The sequence below is a fragment of the Asparagus officinalis genome, chromosome 7 (genome assembly GCF_001876935.1).
Source record: "Asparagus officinalis chromosome 7, Aspof.V1, whole genome shotgun sequence".
Classification (NCBI taxonomy): Eukaryota; Viridiplantae; Streptophyta; class Magnoliopsida; order Asparagales; family Asparagaceae; genus Asparagus; species Asparagus officinalis.
Window position 1 is genome coordinate 136,460,040 of NC_033800.1, and position 19,211 is coordinate 136,479,250.

The 19,211-nt window shown below is 37.5% G+C and overlaps 2 protein-coding genes across 4 annotated transcripts; one reads left to right on the forward strand and one right to left on the reverse strand.

The window, feature by feature from the left end:
* Positions 10,635-11,292, forward strand: LOC109849689. The gene has a single exon (XM_020419549.1). It carries the CDS (start codon positions 10,840-10,842, stop codon positions 11,179-11,181), a length of 342 nt encoding a protein of 113 aa, XP_020275138.1. The 5' UTR covers positions 10,635-10,839; the 3' UTR covers positions 11,182-11,292.
* Positions 12,172-15,726, reverse strand: LOC109850308. 3 transcript variants are annotated; one of them, XM_020420289.1, is made up of 5 exons: positions 15,585-15,726; positions 15,284-15,359; positions 13,652-13,999; positions 12,652-13,337; positions 12,172-12,398 (listed from the first exon to the last, which is right to left on the reverse strand). In XM_020420289.1, exons 2-5 carry the CDS (start codon positions 15,320-15,322, stop codon positions 12,374-12,376), a joined length of 1,098 nt encoding a protein of 365 aa, XP_020275878.1. In that variant the 5' UTR covers positions 15,323-15,359; positions 15,585-15,726; the 3' UTR covers positions 12,172-12,373. The 3 variants fall into 3 exon arrangements, with proteins under 3 accessions (XP_020275878.1, XP_020275880.1, XP_020275879.1); XM_020420291.1 differs by having other exon boundaries at positions 15,284-15,342; positions 15,585-15,725; XM_020420290.1 differs by having other exon boundaries at positions 15,284-15,482; positions 15,585-15,724.

Consider the following 19,211-nt stretch of genomic DNA (forward strand, 5'->3'; position numbering starts at 1 on the left):
ATTCCCACTTAAGTGGAAATGATAAATTAAATTAAATAGTAAATATGATTTCTTATTAATTGCTCATATAAAAAATAAAATGATTTTTCATTCTCACTTCATTATCCAATCACACCCAAAGACGAAAATCGAAATAAGCACTTCGTCCTTGTACGCATTCCATTCTTTACTTCATACCACTCTCACTTCATGTGGTTCCCGCGTAGGCCCGTTTGGTATGTGGGAATGAGTGAAAATGGAATGATCATTCCCGCTTCTCATTCATGTATACCAAATGCATCATATCTTTGGAAGCTAGAATGCTCATTCTCATTTCTCCTACGTTCCCACACTTTGTGGGAATAAATATTTTCAATGAGTTGCTAGGGAATGTGCATTCCCACTTCACTTAAATGAGAATGAAAAAATAAAAATTCATATCAAATATATCCAAATTATTTATTAATGATCCGTATAAAAATGAAAAGATTTTTCATTCTCTAATTGTATCCAAACGTGAGAATAGAAATGAGTACTGTACTATGCATTTATAGTTACACAACATGGGGTGAAGAAGTTATTTTCCTAGTGGAAAGCGGTAAATGACTGACAGTAAAGTTTTCACGCATCTATTTCATCAAGCATTCCATGTTCTGAATAGAACTTTAGTCTAACGGTTTGCATCAAATATAGCTGTTTTGATTTAGAGAAATGGTGGAGCTTTTAAAGACACGAAATCATGTGTCATTTTGATTTAGAAAAATTTGCTGGTGCTTGTGCCATTAAATCTCATGCCTTACATGGCACGAGCTAAATATCCTACCAGACAGCGAGTTAGTATCACAACTTCCAAACCTCATCTTGCATGCAATGTGACACCCTCACTTTAGTCCCACATGGATTAGTGTGAAGAAATGTTAGTGGCTTAAATAGAGAAGCCCAAGGTCCAAGAACAACTAGTGCTAGCATTTTGACAGTGAAATTTAGTCAACATCGAGTTGCTCTCCGTGGACTCACGGCATGCACGCGCCAACGGGCCTGTGGGTCCGGGACGCGACAAAATGGTATCAGAGCAGTTGCCAACTGGAAGTGTGTGATACTGGGATGTGCCAATTGTCATGTTGCGACGAGGACGTCGACTTTGTAAGGTGAAGTGATTGTGACACCCCCACTTTAGTCCCACATAGACTAGTGTGAAGAAATGTTAGTAGCTTAAATAAAGAAGGCCAATGCCCAAGAACAACTAGTGCTAGCATTTTGATAGTGGACTTTAGCCGACATCGAGTTGCTCTCCGTGGACCCCACGACTTGCACACGCCAACGGGCCTCTGGGCTCGGGACGTGACTTGCAAAATCTTCAAACTGGCAATTATACATGTACATCGAAAAGATAGACGGATAGATGGTAGTACTTCATACAAATAATATGTTTTATAGAGTAAAGTTCATTGTCGATCTTGTTTGTATCTGAAATTTGGAACTTGTTCCTGATCATATATTTACGGGGCACGTAGTCAATTTGATTGGATTCAGATGTTTGGAAATTTGAAAGAATTGCCATTGTATACCGTTTTCACAATCATAGCGCCGTCAGTATTTTGGAGAACATTTATAAACCCAATAATTTAGGAATGTATATGAATGTGGATATTGCCCACACATCCTAGGCTTACTTAGTCCAAGAAAATCAAACTAGAAATAGCTCAGGTTTGCTGATTTTGATGAAAATTGAGGAATTGAACTTTCATGTTTGAAGACATAAGCTTTGAATCACCTTTCCAGTTTGTAGGTGCCAAGGCATTGCCTCACTTGGAATACAAACAAAGAATCAGAGGATTCCCTGCTCCTTTTTTTACCCCATCGCTTCCTCTTTTGTGATCAGGCACAATATCAGTGACTGGAGTTGCTGAGATCTAAGTATCAGATATATTAGGAGGTAGGAATAGATAGGATTTTGGCAATATCTTGAGGTGCATACCATGATTGAATCTAGGGTTAATCGCGAATAGACACCATGTAACGTCATCCAATTGTGAGTAGACCTCTATACTTCTATTTTTGAATAGACCCCATTTTTACTCTTTTCATTAAACTGGTTTAAGGAGGCGGATAGATCCCATGTAGTTCTATGTGACGATAGACCGTCAATTGCTATTATTTTTAAAAGAGTCAAAAAATTTCAAAAGGGGTGTGTTCACACTTGGACCAACACTGCAAGAGGTCTATTCACCACAAATAGTACTACTGGGGGGTCCATTCACAATTGGGTGATACTATAAGAGGCCTATATGCAATTAACTCTTTAATCTAATCAGTTCTGCCAAATGATTGGTAGTAGGAAAACAGTTAGTTGGTTTTAATTGGGTTTTGACATAACATATTTGGTAGAAGTAAAACAAAAGCATGTGGGTTCATGTGCGTGTCTCTGAATAATAAGTGGCAGATACTGAAAATTTATCAATTTTTCTATTGATGATCAGGAAGAAACCAAAGCAACACCCATGTGAGGAATCATTGAGATAGGATATAATTTGTGTGAAGATAATATCATAATACCATGATTATAGACTAATGCTTTTCATAATTAGCCTTTTTATTGGATCAGATGGATAAGGTTCGATGCAATCCATGAGGCATGAGGTCCACATATCTCATGGTAATGAGTAAGGTTAGATGGGTATGAAATGTAATTTTCCCATGAATATATGGAGGAACACATAATGCAGCCATGAACTTAGCCTATATGTACACATTAAAGTAAAGAGAAAACCTAATAACAAAATCAGATGAGACAAGAAAAAGGGGGTTAGTTTCACATATCTCACTGAACTTTGAGGGGTTTCGCATAACCCCCCTGAACTTATTTTATCCCACAAAACCTTTATGAACTTTGAGGTGTCTTACAAAAACCCCCGGAAGTTGAAACTTTTCTCATGCCAAATAACTATAATGTTCTTGAGTGGGGAATAGCCTCAGCCTTCTTGTTACTTGTCCCTAATGAGACTGTAGGCAGTACGCATGAGGATGCAATGTCATGGCGTAGAAGAATCTTGTACAGAAAATCTGTCACCAGAAATTTAGCCCTTTAACTTGATGGAACTGATACACAATGTGCTGATGAGTGTGCATGATTGCATTATGTCACGGATCTGGGTTGCTAACTTAGCAACTGATGTTTAGGACTTGGCATGATTTACATTCCTTACTTAGTTTTATTTGGATTATATGATGAAGGAAATCAATGTGTTTGTCTATAAATCTCATATTTCGTGTTGTCCCTTTCTTTTAGAAGAGATAGGTATAAAGACGATGAAGTGAAAGGAACCAAATTTGTCGATGATTACTGTCAACACAAGTGAAGAACATCATGTGCTTGATCGATATCGTGTACGGGTAAAGCCTGAACAAGGAGATGAGAGACTGAGCCCACCTCAGGCTGGATTGTCCCTGCCATTTTCCTGATGATGATTCAGTGTTACCAATTTTGTTTGAGATTTGTGGTGCAGTGAGACTTTACTGGAATCACATATTTGGTATTGATTCTCTCTCTTTGCACTTAGAAAGGAAACCATTTGAGAACATCATTTGAAAGCTTTATGAATATTTCACCATATATAATTTCGGATAACTAGATATTACTTCTTACTGTTGCACTATGAATGGAGTTTGTGGCAGTAAACTGAAATTGTGATGCTTTTCTAGGTCTTCTCCTTCTGCAGTATTTCATTTCCTCTGAAGCAAATGATTGTTGATTGTTTGATTAGAAAACTAGACAGCAGCCATAAATGGGGGGCTAATTAGTTTAACCAGTAATCAACAGGTCAAGGGTATGATTGCTCTAGAGGCACTATTATATTTATTTATTTATTTATTTTTATTGGCTGGTGGGTAATCTACATGCATTATTACATATATTGGCTCTATGGGATCTGTTCACCGATAAGTATATCATTTAGTATAGTTAATTGAGTTTGTAGATTCTCTTTTATCTAGATTATCGTCAATTATTTTTAAGATCTGTATAGTTAGGAAAAGCTATATGCTGCACTGCAAGCATATTATGTGCATTTCTTCTAAACAAAGCTTACTGCTTCCTGATTCTTCATCTATCAAGGCCATAATAAGTAGAAGCCTTACACTACATCCGTGCTACTTAGGCCGTAGATGAGTCCTGGTCATCAATGAAGATATTTCCAGCTCAAATCTTTTAATTCTTTAATACAATGGCTTTGAAACAAAAATTTCAATCAGTATTCGAATAAACGGAACAAATTAGATGGGTAATATAAAATGTTTCCCTTTTTTATTGTTTTTATTAGTGATGTATATGAAGGGAAAACAGCAATATTCAGGAAAATACAGTCGGACAGTTTTTGGTTCTGTCCGATCGACCGCGACCAAGGGTGCGGTCGACCGAAAGTGTGCACGAGTACAAGGTAGTTTCTGGATCTCTGTCTGGTCGACCGTGGAGTCAAGTGTGGTCGACCACGAACCCTGTAATTGGTTTCTTGAGTTTTGGACGTTCTGTCCGGTCGACCGCGGTGTCAAGTGCGGTTGATCGCCTATCGGGTTTGGGCCTGAGCTTTGTTTCCTGTTTTGATTTGGTTTGTGTTTTGATATATATTGAAACACGACTTTAGGATTTGAGATATCAGAGAATAGAGAGTATTCTGAGCACTTTGAGAGGGAGAACTTGTGAGCAAGTTTAGAGATCTTTGGTTAGGGTTTGTTCGAGTGTTTGAGTGATTGTAACCCTTTTGTACTCTACTCGATATAGTGAAATCTCCATATCCTCTCCCCGTGGACGTAGGCAAATTGTTGAACCACGTATATCTCTGTGTTTGCGACTGGTTTGTCATATTTGTTTGGATTGTGCCCGTGTTTGGTTAATTAATCTTCTCCCGTGGCTTACGGACTCGTTCGGTGTGCGAGCACGCTTCCACAAAGGCGCGCAACAAATTAGTATCAAAGCTCTAGGGTTTTAGATCTAGGGTTTTGGCATTGGGTGGAGGAAGATTCGTAGTGGAAGCTTAGTTCTTGGAATTCTAGGCTTCGGTGGAGATAGCGTTGTAGAGTTGCCGTTGACGATTTTGTTTTCCTCGTGTGATTAGGAGATCTATTTAGAATCCAATCTGGGGTTCAGTTGGGTAATTTCTTAACTCCAATTGGAGTCTGTGAGTATGGGTGAAGAAGTTAGTGAAAGCAACAAGATGACGGGTACAGTTCAAGTTAGTTTTCAAAACACCAAGATTAGTGTGGTTAAATATGACGTCAAGATCAATTTTGGTTTGTGGATGAGCGACGTCCAGGATGTGCTCAATGCTCAGAATTTAGAGGAGACCATCATGATCCATGAGACGCCACTAAAATATGAAGAGACGGTATGAAAAAAGATGAATAGGAAAGCTTGTGGGGTGATCAGGTCCTATTTGAAACATGAGCTTAAGTATGATGTGATTGGGGTGACGTCTGTAATAAAGATGTAGGAGATTCTTAACAATAAGTATCTTACAAAGAGTGTTGAGAACCGTTTGCACTTGCTGCGAAGATTGTTCAGATTTCAGATGTATAGGGGCACCTCGCTTGCAGTTCATGTGAACAACTATACGAAGTTGTTGTCGGACTTGGCGAACGTGGATGAGAAGATCACGGATGAGTACAATGTTATTATTCTTTTGGGATCCTTACCGGATGAGGAGTATGATACCTTCGTGCTTACCTTATTGAACGGGAGATCTTCTATCACATATAATGAAGTTACTAATGCTATGATGAACTATGATTTGAGGAGGAAGGACAATGAGACTTCCCGCGTTAGTACTTCAGGAGAGGTCTTGTCGACAAGAGATAGAAGCTCATATCCGAGAGGTGGTAATAGCATCAGATCGAAGTCTAGAGGACATCACTAGTTAGCTAAGAACCAGTGTGCGTTGTACAAGGAATAATAACATTGGAAGAGAGACTGTCTGAAGCTCAAGGAAAAAGAGAATAGCAAGAAGAATGGCTCGAAGGCAAATGAGGTGAATGTTGCAAAAGACGATGATTTCGATGATTCGAGATTTTTTCTATTGATTACTCCGGAGGTGAACTATGTGGATGCATCAGATTGGATGCTTGATTCTGACGTTACTTATTATGTGACTCCCAGGCGAGATTGGTTTGCATCATTTGAGAGACTCGATGGGGTGTTATTATCATGGTAAATGATTAATCATGTGGTATTTGTGGGATAGGTACCATAAGAATTCAGATACACGATGGAGTAGTCCGTGAATTGAAAGAGGTGAGATTTATTCCTCAACTGAAGAAGAATCTTATTTCTGTTGGAGTTTGGAGGCAAATGGATTCAAGGTGACCTTTGAAGATGCTATAGGAAAGGTTACTAAGGGAGCTTTGGTGGTGATGAAGGGAGTACGTAGTTGAAACTTGTATTATCTAAAAGGGAGCATCGATGTTGGCCAGGTAGCTTGAACTATTTCAGAGGCGAACATGAGTAGATTTTAACATAACAGGTTAGGACACACAGGAGAAAAATCACTATAGATTTTGTGCAAGCAGGGGTTATTAAAGGGAGCCAAAGAGTGGGAAAATTGAGTTTTGTGAGCATTGCGTTCTTGGCAAGAAGACGAAGGTGAAGTTCGAAACAGTCATCCATAGGACGAGGGGCATCCTGGATTACGTGCACACAGATGTTTGGGGTCCCACCAAGACTACATCACTTGGTGGTCGACATTGATTCGTCACGTTTGTTGATGACTATTCTAGGTGTTGTTGGGTGTACACCATGAAGCATAAGAATAAAGTCCTAGAATTATTTGTGAAGTGGAAGATAAGATTGCAACCGCAGACTGGGAGAAAGATCAAGACGTTGCGATCCGACAACAGCGGTGAGTACATATCAGACCCTTTTCAGTAGCTATGTCGAGACGAGGGCATAGAGAGACACTTCACAGTCAGTCATATACCGCAGTAAAATAGGGTGGCGGAGAGGTTGAATCGATCTTTACTAGAAAAGGCCCGATGCTTATTATCGTAGAGTGGTTTGGAGAAGATCTTTTGGACTGAGACATTATCATATGCGAGCCACCTCATTAACAGGCTGCATTCATCTACGATTAAAGGGAAGACCCCTATGGAGATGTGATCGGGAGAGCCAGCACACGACTATGACCAACTCAAGGTATTTGGATGCCCTACATTTTATCATGTGAGAATAGATAAATTGGAACATCGAGCTAGGAAGGTCATATTTATAGGATTCAAGCGTGGTGTTAAGGGATACAAACTATGGGATCCAGTGGATAAGAAGATTGTGCTAAGTAGAGACGTTACTTTTGATGAGGCTTCTATCTTGAAGTTTCCCATCTCTTACAAGGTGGAGAGCACCCCGACAGAGGAGATATCGTAGGTGGTGAAGATTGATGCAGCTCTATAGTGTACAAGTGGTACCGTGTCCACTAGAGTGTCGACTGAGGTGACGCCAGGCGAGCACGATAGTAATTTGGAGGATACGGGTATAGATGAGCAGGATTATGGACTGACGGCTCAGGTTTAGGATTCTATTGCAGTTCGGAAATAGAGGAGAGACATACAGATGCCAGCACGGTATACAGACACAGTAGTTGCGTATGCACTTCCAATGGAAAGTATCGATGAGATGGTGCCTACTACGTTCAGAGAGGCTGAGTAGAGTTCAGAGGCTAATTCGTGGCAGGTAGCTATGCAAGAAGAGATGGAGTCTCTTCGTAAGAACGATACATGGGAGCTTGTTAAGCTTCCAAATGGGCGGAAGGAGATTGGTTGCAAGTGGATATACACAAAGAAGGAGGGCATTAAAGGCACTCTAGTGAGGTTCAAAGCTAGGTTAGTTGTAAAGGGCTATGCACAGGAGGAATGTATTGATTACAATGAGGTTTTCTCTCCGGTGGTGAAGCACTCTTCGATTCGGATTTTGCTAGCTTTGGTGGCATAATATGATTTGGACTTATACCAATTGGATGTGAAGACATTATTTTTTATGGTGATCTTGATGAAAAAATATATATGACTCAGTCATTGGGATTCTGAGCTACAGGGAAGGAAAAGTTGGTTTGTAGGTTAAAGAAATCGCTATACGGTTTAAAGCAATTTCCTCGACAGTCGTATAGGCGATTTGATGGTTTCATGATTGGTCATTCGTACACTCGGAACCAGTTTGATCCTTGCGTGTATTATTGTAAGTTAAAAGGAGGTGCGTATATTTATATGTTACTTTATGTCGATGACATGTTGGTTGTTTCTATTTCCAAATCCGCTATAGATGAGTTGAAGGAACAGCTTTCAAAAGAGTTTGAGATGAAGGATTTGGATGAGGCAAAGTGCATTTTGGGGATGGAGATCGGTAGAGACAAAGAGAAGGGTAGAATTTGTTTGACATAGGTGGCTTATTTGAAGAATGTTCTATAGCGGTTTAATGTTATCATGGATATGAAGCCAGTTCATGTACCTTTGGGAGCCCATTTGAAACTTACAGCTGACCTTTCATCGAAGACAGTTAAAGATAGAGAGTTGATGTTGAAGACTCCATATGCGAGTACAGTTGGGAGCTTGATGTACATGATGGTATGTACGAGGTTGAATTTTTTACAGGCGGTGAGCATGGTTTCGAGATACATGCACGATCCAGGAGTGGGTCATTGGGACGCCGTGAGATGGATTTTGAGGTACGTTCGAAGTACTCTCAATGTTAGTTTATTTTTTGAGTGGGACATTAGAGGTAGGCAGTTGTGCATTAGCTATGTTGATTCAGATTATGCTGGTGATTTGGATAAGCAACAGTCTACGATGGGATATGTGTTTACTTTGACCTGTGCGCCGGTGTGTTGAAGATGCACCTTACAGTCTACGGTGGCTTTGTCGATAATAGAGGCAAAGTATATGGCAATTACGGAGGCTGTCAAAGAGGCTATTTGGCTTCGGGGACTTTTGGAGGAACTTGATATATCGTAGCGGTTCATCACTCTTTATTGTGATAGCATGACTGCTATCTATTTGGTGAAGAATCAGGTTTTTTATACGAGGACAAAGCACATTGACGTTCGTTATCATTTCGTTCGGGATGTTCTTGAAGATGGCGATGTGAAATTGCGAAGGTCCACATGAAAGATAATCCGACGGATATGCTCATAAAGGTGATTCGGAGCAACAGGTTTGGTCATTGTCAAAACTTATTACATATTCGTGATTGTTGAGGCAGTTGACGACCATTTGGATGAACTACGGATGGCTTGATCCCTTAGGAGAGGGGGTACGTAGGTATTCATTTTAATGCAACCGGTTTCATGAGTTGATACCGACATTTTTTGGAGTTTATTCGCATTCTCATTTGGGTTCTCGAGTTGTTGTAGATTGAGTCCGTTGTTGTGAATTTATTCCACTTTGTACTAGGCACAACAAGTGGGATATTTGGTTGGTATTAGTATCGGCTCAATTTTGGAAAAACTTTACCGAGATGGAGAATTGAAGAGAAAACAACAACATTCAGGAAAATACAGTCGGACGGTTTTTGGTTCTGTCCGATCGACCGCGACCAAGGGTGCGGTCAACCGAAAACGTGCACGAGTATATGGTAGTTTCTGGATCTCTGTCCGGTCGACCGCGGAGTCAAGTGCGGTCGACTGCGGATCCTGTAATTGGTTTTCTAAGTCCGGTCGACCGCGGCGTCAACTGCGGTCGACCGCCTATCGAGTTTGGTCCTGGGCTTTGTTTCCTGTTTTTATTTGGTTTGTGTTTTGATATATATTGAAACACGATTTTAGGGTTTGAGATATCAGAGAATAGAGAGTATTCTGAGCACTTTGAGAGGGAGAACTTGTGAGCAAGTTGAGAGATCTTTGGTTAGGGTTTGTTCGAGTGTTTGAGTGATTGTAACTCTTTTGTACTCTCCTCGATAAAGTGAAATCTCCCTATCCTCTCCCCGTGGACGTAGGTAAATTGTCGAACCACGTATATCTTTGTGTTTGCGATTGGTTTGTTGTATTTATTTGGATTGTGCCTGTGTTTGGTTTGTTAATCTTCTCCCGTGGCTTACGGACTCGTTCGGTGTGCGAGCACGCTTCCACAAAGCTACGCAACAGTATATACATTTGTATGATTAGCAAGTGGCTTGTCCAAACAAGAATTGTATTATGACCCATCATATAGTTTCAAAGTTGAGAGTAAACTTCTACTCTGTCAGACAAAGCTTTATCTCTTAAATTATGGTGCAGCTTACTCAACCCTTGACCTAAATCTAATCTACTAGAATTGTATTATGATCCCTCAACATGACATTAATATCCTTTTTTTTAACTCAACCTATTCCAATCATTAGTAGTAGAAGCTTAATACAATCTTAACACAACGCAAACTGCATGCCGTCAACATAAAATTACTATATCTTTTTCTCATCGCTTTTTTAATTCAACTACTCCTATCATGAGTAGCAGTAGCTAAATGCAATGTCAACAAAATGCAAACTGTCCATCAACATAAAATAACTAATAAATGAGACAATCGGCACTTGAACGCTGTAACCAAACAAGAATCCAAATCTTCAAACCCGACCAATTTAAAATAACAAACAAGAGGAGACCAACCATGAGCCCATCCCTCACCAAACTTGTCTCATAGCTAACCCTGGAAACAAGAAGCTAATTATGATTTGATTCCTCATCACATCCTTCCACCCCTCAAAGGAAAGCTATAAATTGGACAGTTTGTGCTGGCAGGGTAGACTACTTGAATCACTATATCCATATCTTCAGCCTTTCTTCCTGCGCTAATTCGAGAACAGACAGTGGATAAGATTTACTGAATAGTTTCTTTTTCTTCTGTTGATCAATGGAGATCGAGTCTGTGAACTGTGAGTGTTGCTCTTTAAGAGAGGACTGCACTCAGGCGTACATTGCCACTGTGAAGGAAAACTTCGACGGAAAATGGCTCTGTGGATTGTGCTCGGAAGCGGTGAGGTATGAAGCAGGGAGAGGGAGGAGGAGCAAAGAGTTTAAGGTGGAGGATGCTTTAGGGGCACATATGTCATTGTGCCGGAACTTCAGATCAAATCCGGCCGTCCATGTGGCGGATGGGATGAAGCAGATGCTCCGGAGGAGGTCTGGTGTGGCAGTGGCGGTTGATGGTTCGGCGGCCATGAGGTTTGGGCGGTCAGTGAGTGCATTAAGGTAGGCTGAGGATTTTTTAAGTATGGTGTGGTTTTTTTTTTTTCTTCTTCCATGAATAGTTGTGTATTGAGGGTTTGATCTAAGTGAAAAAGCCAGAGCCTGGGCTTATTTTTTATGACGAATGAAATCATTAGAAATGGTGAATAACTGGGATAATTGGTTGCTATAATTGTCGTTCAAATGGATTCTTGGAGACTTGATTACATCGTTCACATGAGTTCAGGGGCTCTGAGTACGTAGTTGAATTCGCATTCATTTGATATATGACCTTGAGAATATTTTTGAAGCTTAAGATATCTAATTGTATAAAATATAATAACGTAGAAAATATATAACAGCAAACAGGAAGAAATATGCAAGCTAGAGATAATTGACCTCCCATTTAAAGGAACATAAAAGCCCATCAAAATGCAGAGGAAAACAGCACCATGCTATTATATGCTTACATAAATACATGATGACAAGCAATCGATAGAGCAAAAAATCTGAAGAAAAGAACTACCATGATCTGAAGAAACATGATGTACCATGATCTCGTCAAAAACCATTATATCACAGTTTTCAACTCAGTTTTCAAATCAATAAAAGAAAAGGAAACAAAAACGTAATGTTTATTTCTTGTCTTTGGTTACTAGAAAAAATTGAAGAAAAATTCAAAGGAAAATAGAAAATTCTTTTTGATTATTTGATTGCTCAATGAATAGCAAAAAAAACAAGGCGGCTTCCCATAAGAAAAAGCTTTATACCATTGCATCATAAGGTCACCGTCTGCAACTGAAGAGAAGTTTAAATACATACGATGAAACTAAGTAGCATGTCATCAGAAAGGAAAAATACACACCCAAAATAATAATAATAATAATAATCCGCGCAAGACCCAGAAAATGTACAGTTATCTACTATGGCATTAAAAAAGTTTTCCTAGCATCACATAACCACAGCTACGATCAAATGTCCAAGGTATAACTTCCAACCAGCAGACCAAAATTCCAGCGAGCTCAAAATAGTGAAATCTATATATGAGTTCTAACATTGACATATAATTGTCAACACAATTACATACATAACCATCTGTGCCAACACAATTGTTTACCAGCTAGGCACAAAATAAATAAACTAAGATTCTAAACAAGCAAATCTCAGTAACCCCACAAGAACACAAGGACATCTCTTCCTCATTTTTTTGCGCTTTCGCTTTAACCTCTTTTCTTGTTTCTTGCACTAAAGAATAACCAAAAAGAGAAAATATAAGTTGAATTCAACTTAAAGAGAAAATTCAGAGCAATTAAAATAGTGGATCTGGAATTATAAACATTTCTGAAGAAAGCAATAACATAACACTACAGTAATATTATAGGTTATACATTGCATTCACTTCTCAATGAACTCGAGATTGCACAACTTAAGATATGTGTTTAAGAAATTGCAAGTAAACAAAATTTAGCAATAAAATTTGTAAATTGACATAAATTACCTCCCAACACCATTGTGTGATGTCCATCCAAGCTTTAGCTCCAACCATCTTTTCCTTCGTTGAATTGGCAGTCCAACGAAGGTCCTTCCTCGAACCGCATCCCCACAAAGAAAATCATAAGCTAAAAGTTGAGAGTCCTCATTGAGGCCTTCAACTTTTAAAACCTCATCAAATAACTTCTCTTCTGTGAGAGCACGATGACCGCATTTCCAAATGGCATATGTAATTGCATCCATCCCACTTTTTAGTATTTGAAACTCCTCATCCATGTTGGTAGTGGTTTCATGTTTTCTTTTATATGTCAATTTAGGAGATGTTTTCGATGTAGAAAGTAAATTGGTATCTTGTTCTTTACTATTTGAAAGCCTCATACATTCTACATCCTCTTCTTTATCAGTCTCCTTATCACCATCTCGATCAACATTTATAGAACTCGACTCACCTCTCTCATTTTCTAGCTGAACGCATCTTTCTTTGACAGCCTCTGACTCACCTCTCTCATTTTCTAGCCGAACACATCTTTCTTTGATAGCCTCCAACTCACCTCTCTCATTTTCTCGCCGTACCCGTCTTTCTTTGACAACCTTAGAAGCTAAGTCAGTAATTCCATCATTACCATATATGACTTGTAAATTCTCAAAGCATGGTACAGCTTTGTACCGATATTGCTTAACTCCAGGATGTGCCTATAAGAATGAAGAGACAAATTTGGCATTAATATTCAAAATAATAATAATATATGAGCTCAACTACTATCCACTATTGGATTCGAGCTCTTGTCCACATACTTTTTATCCACTGATTTTGTTTTGAGATTCATGAAACACATCGACACTATCTTTGAGATATGTGCTTTAATGTGTATTATACTAGCATGAATCCCAAAGCAAAATAAATGGAGAAAAGTTAGATGGACAAGAGCTCTTATCCACTTAAGTGGATAGTTACCCAACTCCTAATCTAATTTAAATGGTACCAATATTGTGATTCAATAACTTACATTTATATAATCTTCCCAAACTTGTAGCTCAGCATCCATCATTTTTGTAATTCTATTAAATACAAAACCACTGTTGGAATTCAGCATAGCTTGAAAGACACTGAAATCCTTTTTCAGTGTCTTCAACCGGTTTCTTACATGTGACTCATTAATCTTTATCCCACATTTAGCGTATAAATGTACACATACTGCTTCATAAGCATCATTTTTGAAACTCTTATCGCACTTCTGTCCTCTGTGTATCTGTTCAACAAGTGCTTCACTTAAGCAACTATCCATCTCTCTAGTCCAAAATAGGTTCTTCTTTGAGCTTGATTGGGTTTCAAGTTGTGAATCGATATGGGTTACCTACAATTAGAAGAAGTAGAATATGTATCCAATAACCATCAGAATAATCAATATGTCTGATCTGCTTCAGTTATATTTACCAAACATACAAATTTCAGTAATTGGCACTCCAATCATAATGGATATTTACAATTTTAATGATTCGGAGCTCCATCAATTGGTAGAACTCATGAAGTTACATTTCAAAACCATGAGGCTGGGTGCAGGGTGCAGTAAAAGAAGAGGGGAGGGATGAGGTTCGAAATCAGCTACAAGATACAAATTTGATATGCAGATAATGAAACCTCGTAAAAGTTGCATATTGATCAGAAATACTAAAAAAGGCAAATAAAACCAGATCAAATGACAAGCAAAGAAAAGGGCAAAGATGTTCCTCTATAGTAACACTAAAGTTAAATAGACGACGGCAAACAACATTAAAAATTCAGTCATCCACCATAAATCTAAATCTAGATCTAGTTGATATTTGTCCACAACAGATAGATATCTATGAGAAACATTAAAGTTTACATACAACGGTACTTTGTCAAATGAAGTAGCCTAAAGATAAGGTGTATTATATCCACTTGAGAGAATTTTAGGCATCTCTAACCTAACGACTGTTTAAGAAGTGGTCTCTCTGTATATATCAATCAAAACCAAGAATAATTTCTTCGAATATTTATAAACCATTCCTCTCCTTCAGGTAAGAAGAACTGTATTTTTTTTTAGGCTGAGAAACCATAAACCCTTAGGTTTCCCCATAATGTAGGAGCCAACTTGCATTTTTTCCCCTTAAAAATGTTCAAATTTTTCTTGAATACCTATTAGTAGATATTCTATCAGAACATCCCATAGAATGGGGTGACCTATACCATTCACGAGCTGTTAAAGGATTAATTTCTGAATTTTAGCTATTTTGTTTTAATGATGCAAAGAATCCCACTCCTATACGGGTGGTTCTCATCGAATTCTTCTTCCAGATAATGATCACATTTCCAAAAAAAAATCGGGGGTTATCTCAAAATGAGCCAAATTTCTTGGGGTTTTTTGTGAAATTCAAATGCAAATTGAGAATTTTATCATGCACATATACCAAGTCATGTAACTGTATGTACTGCATCATTTACAACATACTTTGTCTCATTTCTCATCCTCTTTTACAATGAATTATCAAAGCTCACACGACAATTCACCAGTAAGATCAAATTAAGCGATTATATTGTCAAACCGAAAACAAATCAGATAATTTTAAACCCAAACCCACTAGAATTTTTTGCACAAATCATTCAAACAAAAGCTTACCTCTAATGAATCAAACGAAGAATTCTTCGCTTGGGCCATTTCAGTGACAGTGCTCGGATCTGAGAGTAATAGAACCCTTCATTTGTGAACACGAAAAATCCCACAAAAAAAAATAGGAAACACATAAGAGAAGAAAGATGAGTGAAGAATAGCAGCGATAAGAAAAAGAACAAAACTTTAATCTGAGAGTAATAGAACCCTTCATTTATGAACACGAAAAATCCCAAAAAAAATAGGAAACACATAAGAGAAGAAAGATGACTGAAGAATAGCAACGATAAGAAAAAGAACAAAACTTTACCTCCTTAACCGCGAGAGAAGAGAGAGAGTCCGTGAGGAATTGGGGAAGAGACGAGAAGATGTTTTCTCTTCTTTTCTCTAGGGTTTGGTGGGAGAAAGCGAGAGAAAATTATCTCCCTTTTTTTCTCTCACTTTCTTTTATTTTCTATTTTCGTTTCCTTTTGGAAGTAAATATTTTTTTTTCGTGGGAAACTTTCCTTTTGTGAAATATTCTGCCTTTAATAACCTAAAATTTCACAAATGTTTTTTTCTTTTTTTTGTGTCCAAGAGTATCTCAAAGTTCATCCAAATTAACTTGACATTTAAATATCTCAAAGTTTTAGCAGCTTTTTAGGCTAAATAGCAGGTGTATACCCCCTTGTTTTACAAATTTTTCACTGATATATCTCAACTTATATTTGTTAGCAAAAGAATATCACAAAAATTTTGAAGTTGTGCTTACATACCCCGACTTTTTTGGTGTCACTTAAATACACTAGAGTTTTTACAACTAGAACTTGAATATCCTAAATTTTTTAAAACTGGCACATCAATACCATTAGTTATGCCAACTTGAGGGTATTTGACTGCCAATATAGAAACTTTAGGATATTTAAATGTCAAATTTTAAAACTTTAGGGTGTTTAAGTGCAAATTTTAATTACTTTAGGGCATATAAGTGCTATTAAGAACAACTAAGGATAGGTAGATGTAAGTTTAAAAAACTACAGAATATTTTCTTGCAACCAAATACAAATGAGGGTGTATAAGTGTAAAATAGATAATCAATAGGGTATATAAGTGCTATTTAGCCTACTTTTTATTATATATCCTATGTTAAATTTCATCGCACTTATATATCACATTTCCTCCGTTTAATTTAGCAAACAATATTAATTGTTTGACTAAAAAAAAGATAATATCCTTGGTCAGGTACACACAAAAAAATTATCAAGGGTATATAAAGCCTAAATCGATCATGTGACAATCACATGAGAATATTCAACTAAACATCAACACAAAAAAATTATCAAGGGTATATAAAGCCTAAAACGAGCTATTTTTTTAAAAAAAAATTAATTTTAAAAAGGAAAAATTACTTCTAGGCCCCAAATTTATATTTTCAATGTGCCCCAGCCCCTCCTATTTTTTTTAATGTTCTTTAGCCCCTCCTTTTTGAAAAAAATGTGTCCAAGCCCCTCCATCACTCCTCTATCATGATTCCAGCTCATTTCAGCAGTTGATTAGACATGCCAGCTCATGATTAGACATATCAGCTGACTTAAATATCGAATTTACCCTCCTCTTTCTCATGTCAGTGGATGTTAACTCTTTTCTGTAACATGTTAACTCTTTTTCTGTAACATGTTAACTCTTACAGATAACATGTTAGTTCTTATAGGTAACATGTTAACTCTTACAGTTAACATGTTAACTCTAACAGCTAACATGTTAACTCTTACAGCTAATATGTTAGCTGTAAGAGTTAACATGTTACAGAAAAGAGTTAGCATTTTACAGAAAAGAGTTAACATGTTACAGAAAAGAATTAACATTAATGTGCCCACGCGAAGTTCCTCGGGACGACGCCGGCGGCGGAGTGGGGGCGGGGGCAGAGGGGGAACGGAGGAGGAGGAGGGGGGTGTAGGGGAGGGTAAAATGGGGATTGTGTATGGAGTTTGCATGAGAACTTAGGGAGAGTGGCTTTTAATAATTTTTTTTAAAAAGAGAGGGCTGCAGCACATGTTTGAAAGTTGGGGGGGCTAGGGCACATTGAAAATATGAATTTGGGGCCTTGAAGCAATTTTTCCTTTTAAAAATGTCACGAAATACAACTAGTGATATATATAAGTAAAAATAGGTTGAACTTCAAAAGTTTCAGTCAGCCAGTTAACTTTAATACATTTCCTCAACTCACAGTTCATCCATCATCATGAGTAGCGCGATAGTAAAATGAATAGAAAGTAGGGAGTAAAGAAAAGTACTTTTTGAAGGAAATATTTTCTTTTCTGTTTCTTTTCGCAAATATTATTTGGATAATAGAAAATGAAAAAGTAGAAAGTTTACATTGTAACTGATGTGGCGTCCACGTGTATAAGTAGAAAATAGGTTTTTAAATAAAAAAGACATACAAGGAAAAAAAAAAGCGTCATGTGGTTATTATAGTAAGCTTACTCATTGATAATATTATCTTTAAAAAATTATTGAGAAATATATATGTAAGAAGCAAAGTCAATTAACTAGAAAATTGCACATCTTTGACAATTACTTGACTTGGTTAAATTAGTATTAATAAAATATTATATTTATTGAAGATGATATACGTTACAAAAATTCTAAAAACAGTTTAGTAGAAGTATTTTTGGAATAATCATTTGCTATCTTGATGTCTATATGCACTTCTAACCTTGTTATATAAGGTTTATATAAGGTTTGAGAACAGATTTGTGTAAGCAATCTCAATGAAATTCCATATAACTAAATTAATAATTCATAAATTACATATCTTCATGACGAACTTGATTAACCTTCTCCAAATGATCACCGATTTTCATAGTGTCATCCATAGATTGATTTTCCATTATAGAAAGAGTTTTCTACAAGCGATTAGCTTGCACCTTTCGGCTAGACAGGTTGAATTGCAGTCTCACTTGTAGGACCTTGGAGGAATATATGTATGAAAATGCTTTTATCATCCCTTGAGATAAAACTTTTCACCTCACCATGTAGATTTATCACTAGCCATGATTCTCCACATTAATATGCAATAAATCTATAATAAAAACATACACATGACCTTTGGGTTTTCTAATAAGTTACAAAGATTTAACATAATTAGAAAATTAAATATATCAGTAATATTTTGAAATCATTAAAAAATCTTACAATTTGTACATATAATATCACGGACTTCATAATGTCGTGCAGCTTGTGCCTTATGTACCGTTGTGAAAATCATCTAATTTATATAATGTTTTGCCTTATATAATAGGATAAATATCAGAAAACCCCCTTAACTTTGGACAATTATCCCTCTTAACTTTCAAAATATCATAGTTGCATTACTTATAGCTTCCTTGTTCGTAGACAAAGCTGAATCGGAATTTCTTTCATTCCAAGCATAACTTGGATCCATGCGCTTCATATTAGCCTGGAGTTCGCTCCCAGCAATATAGCCATCCCTACCCTATCACGTCAATCCCACAAGCCTCTTATCCATTCTCGTTCGATCGCTGCGGGGGAGCAAGTCAAAATAGAAAAACTCACATTGGGTTTAGGGATAATCAGGCTCGAACTGATGACTTCCACCACGTCAAGGTGACACTCTACCGCTGAGTTATATGCCTTCCCGGGGGCCCATCGAGAAATAGAACTAACTAATCCTAAGGAAAATGGTTGAGAAACTCAACGCCACCATTCCTGAACAACTTGGAGACGGGTCTTCTTTTCGCACTATTATGGATAGTAAAATAATGGGAAAAATTGGATTCAATTGTCAATTGATCCTATCGAAAATTGGATTGACTACGGATTCGAGCCATAATGGTTTCATAAAATCCGTACGATTTTCCCGATCTAAATCGGTTTCATAAAATCCGTACGATTTTCCCGATCTAAATCGAGCAGGTTTTCCATGAAGAATATTTTT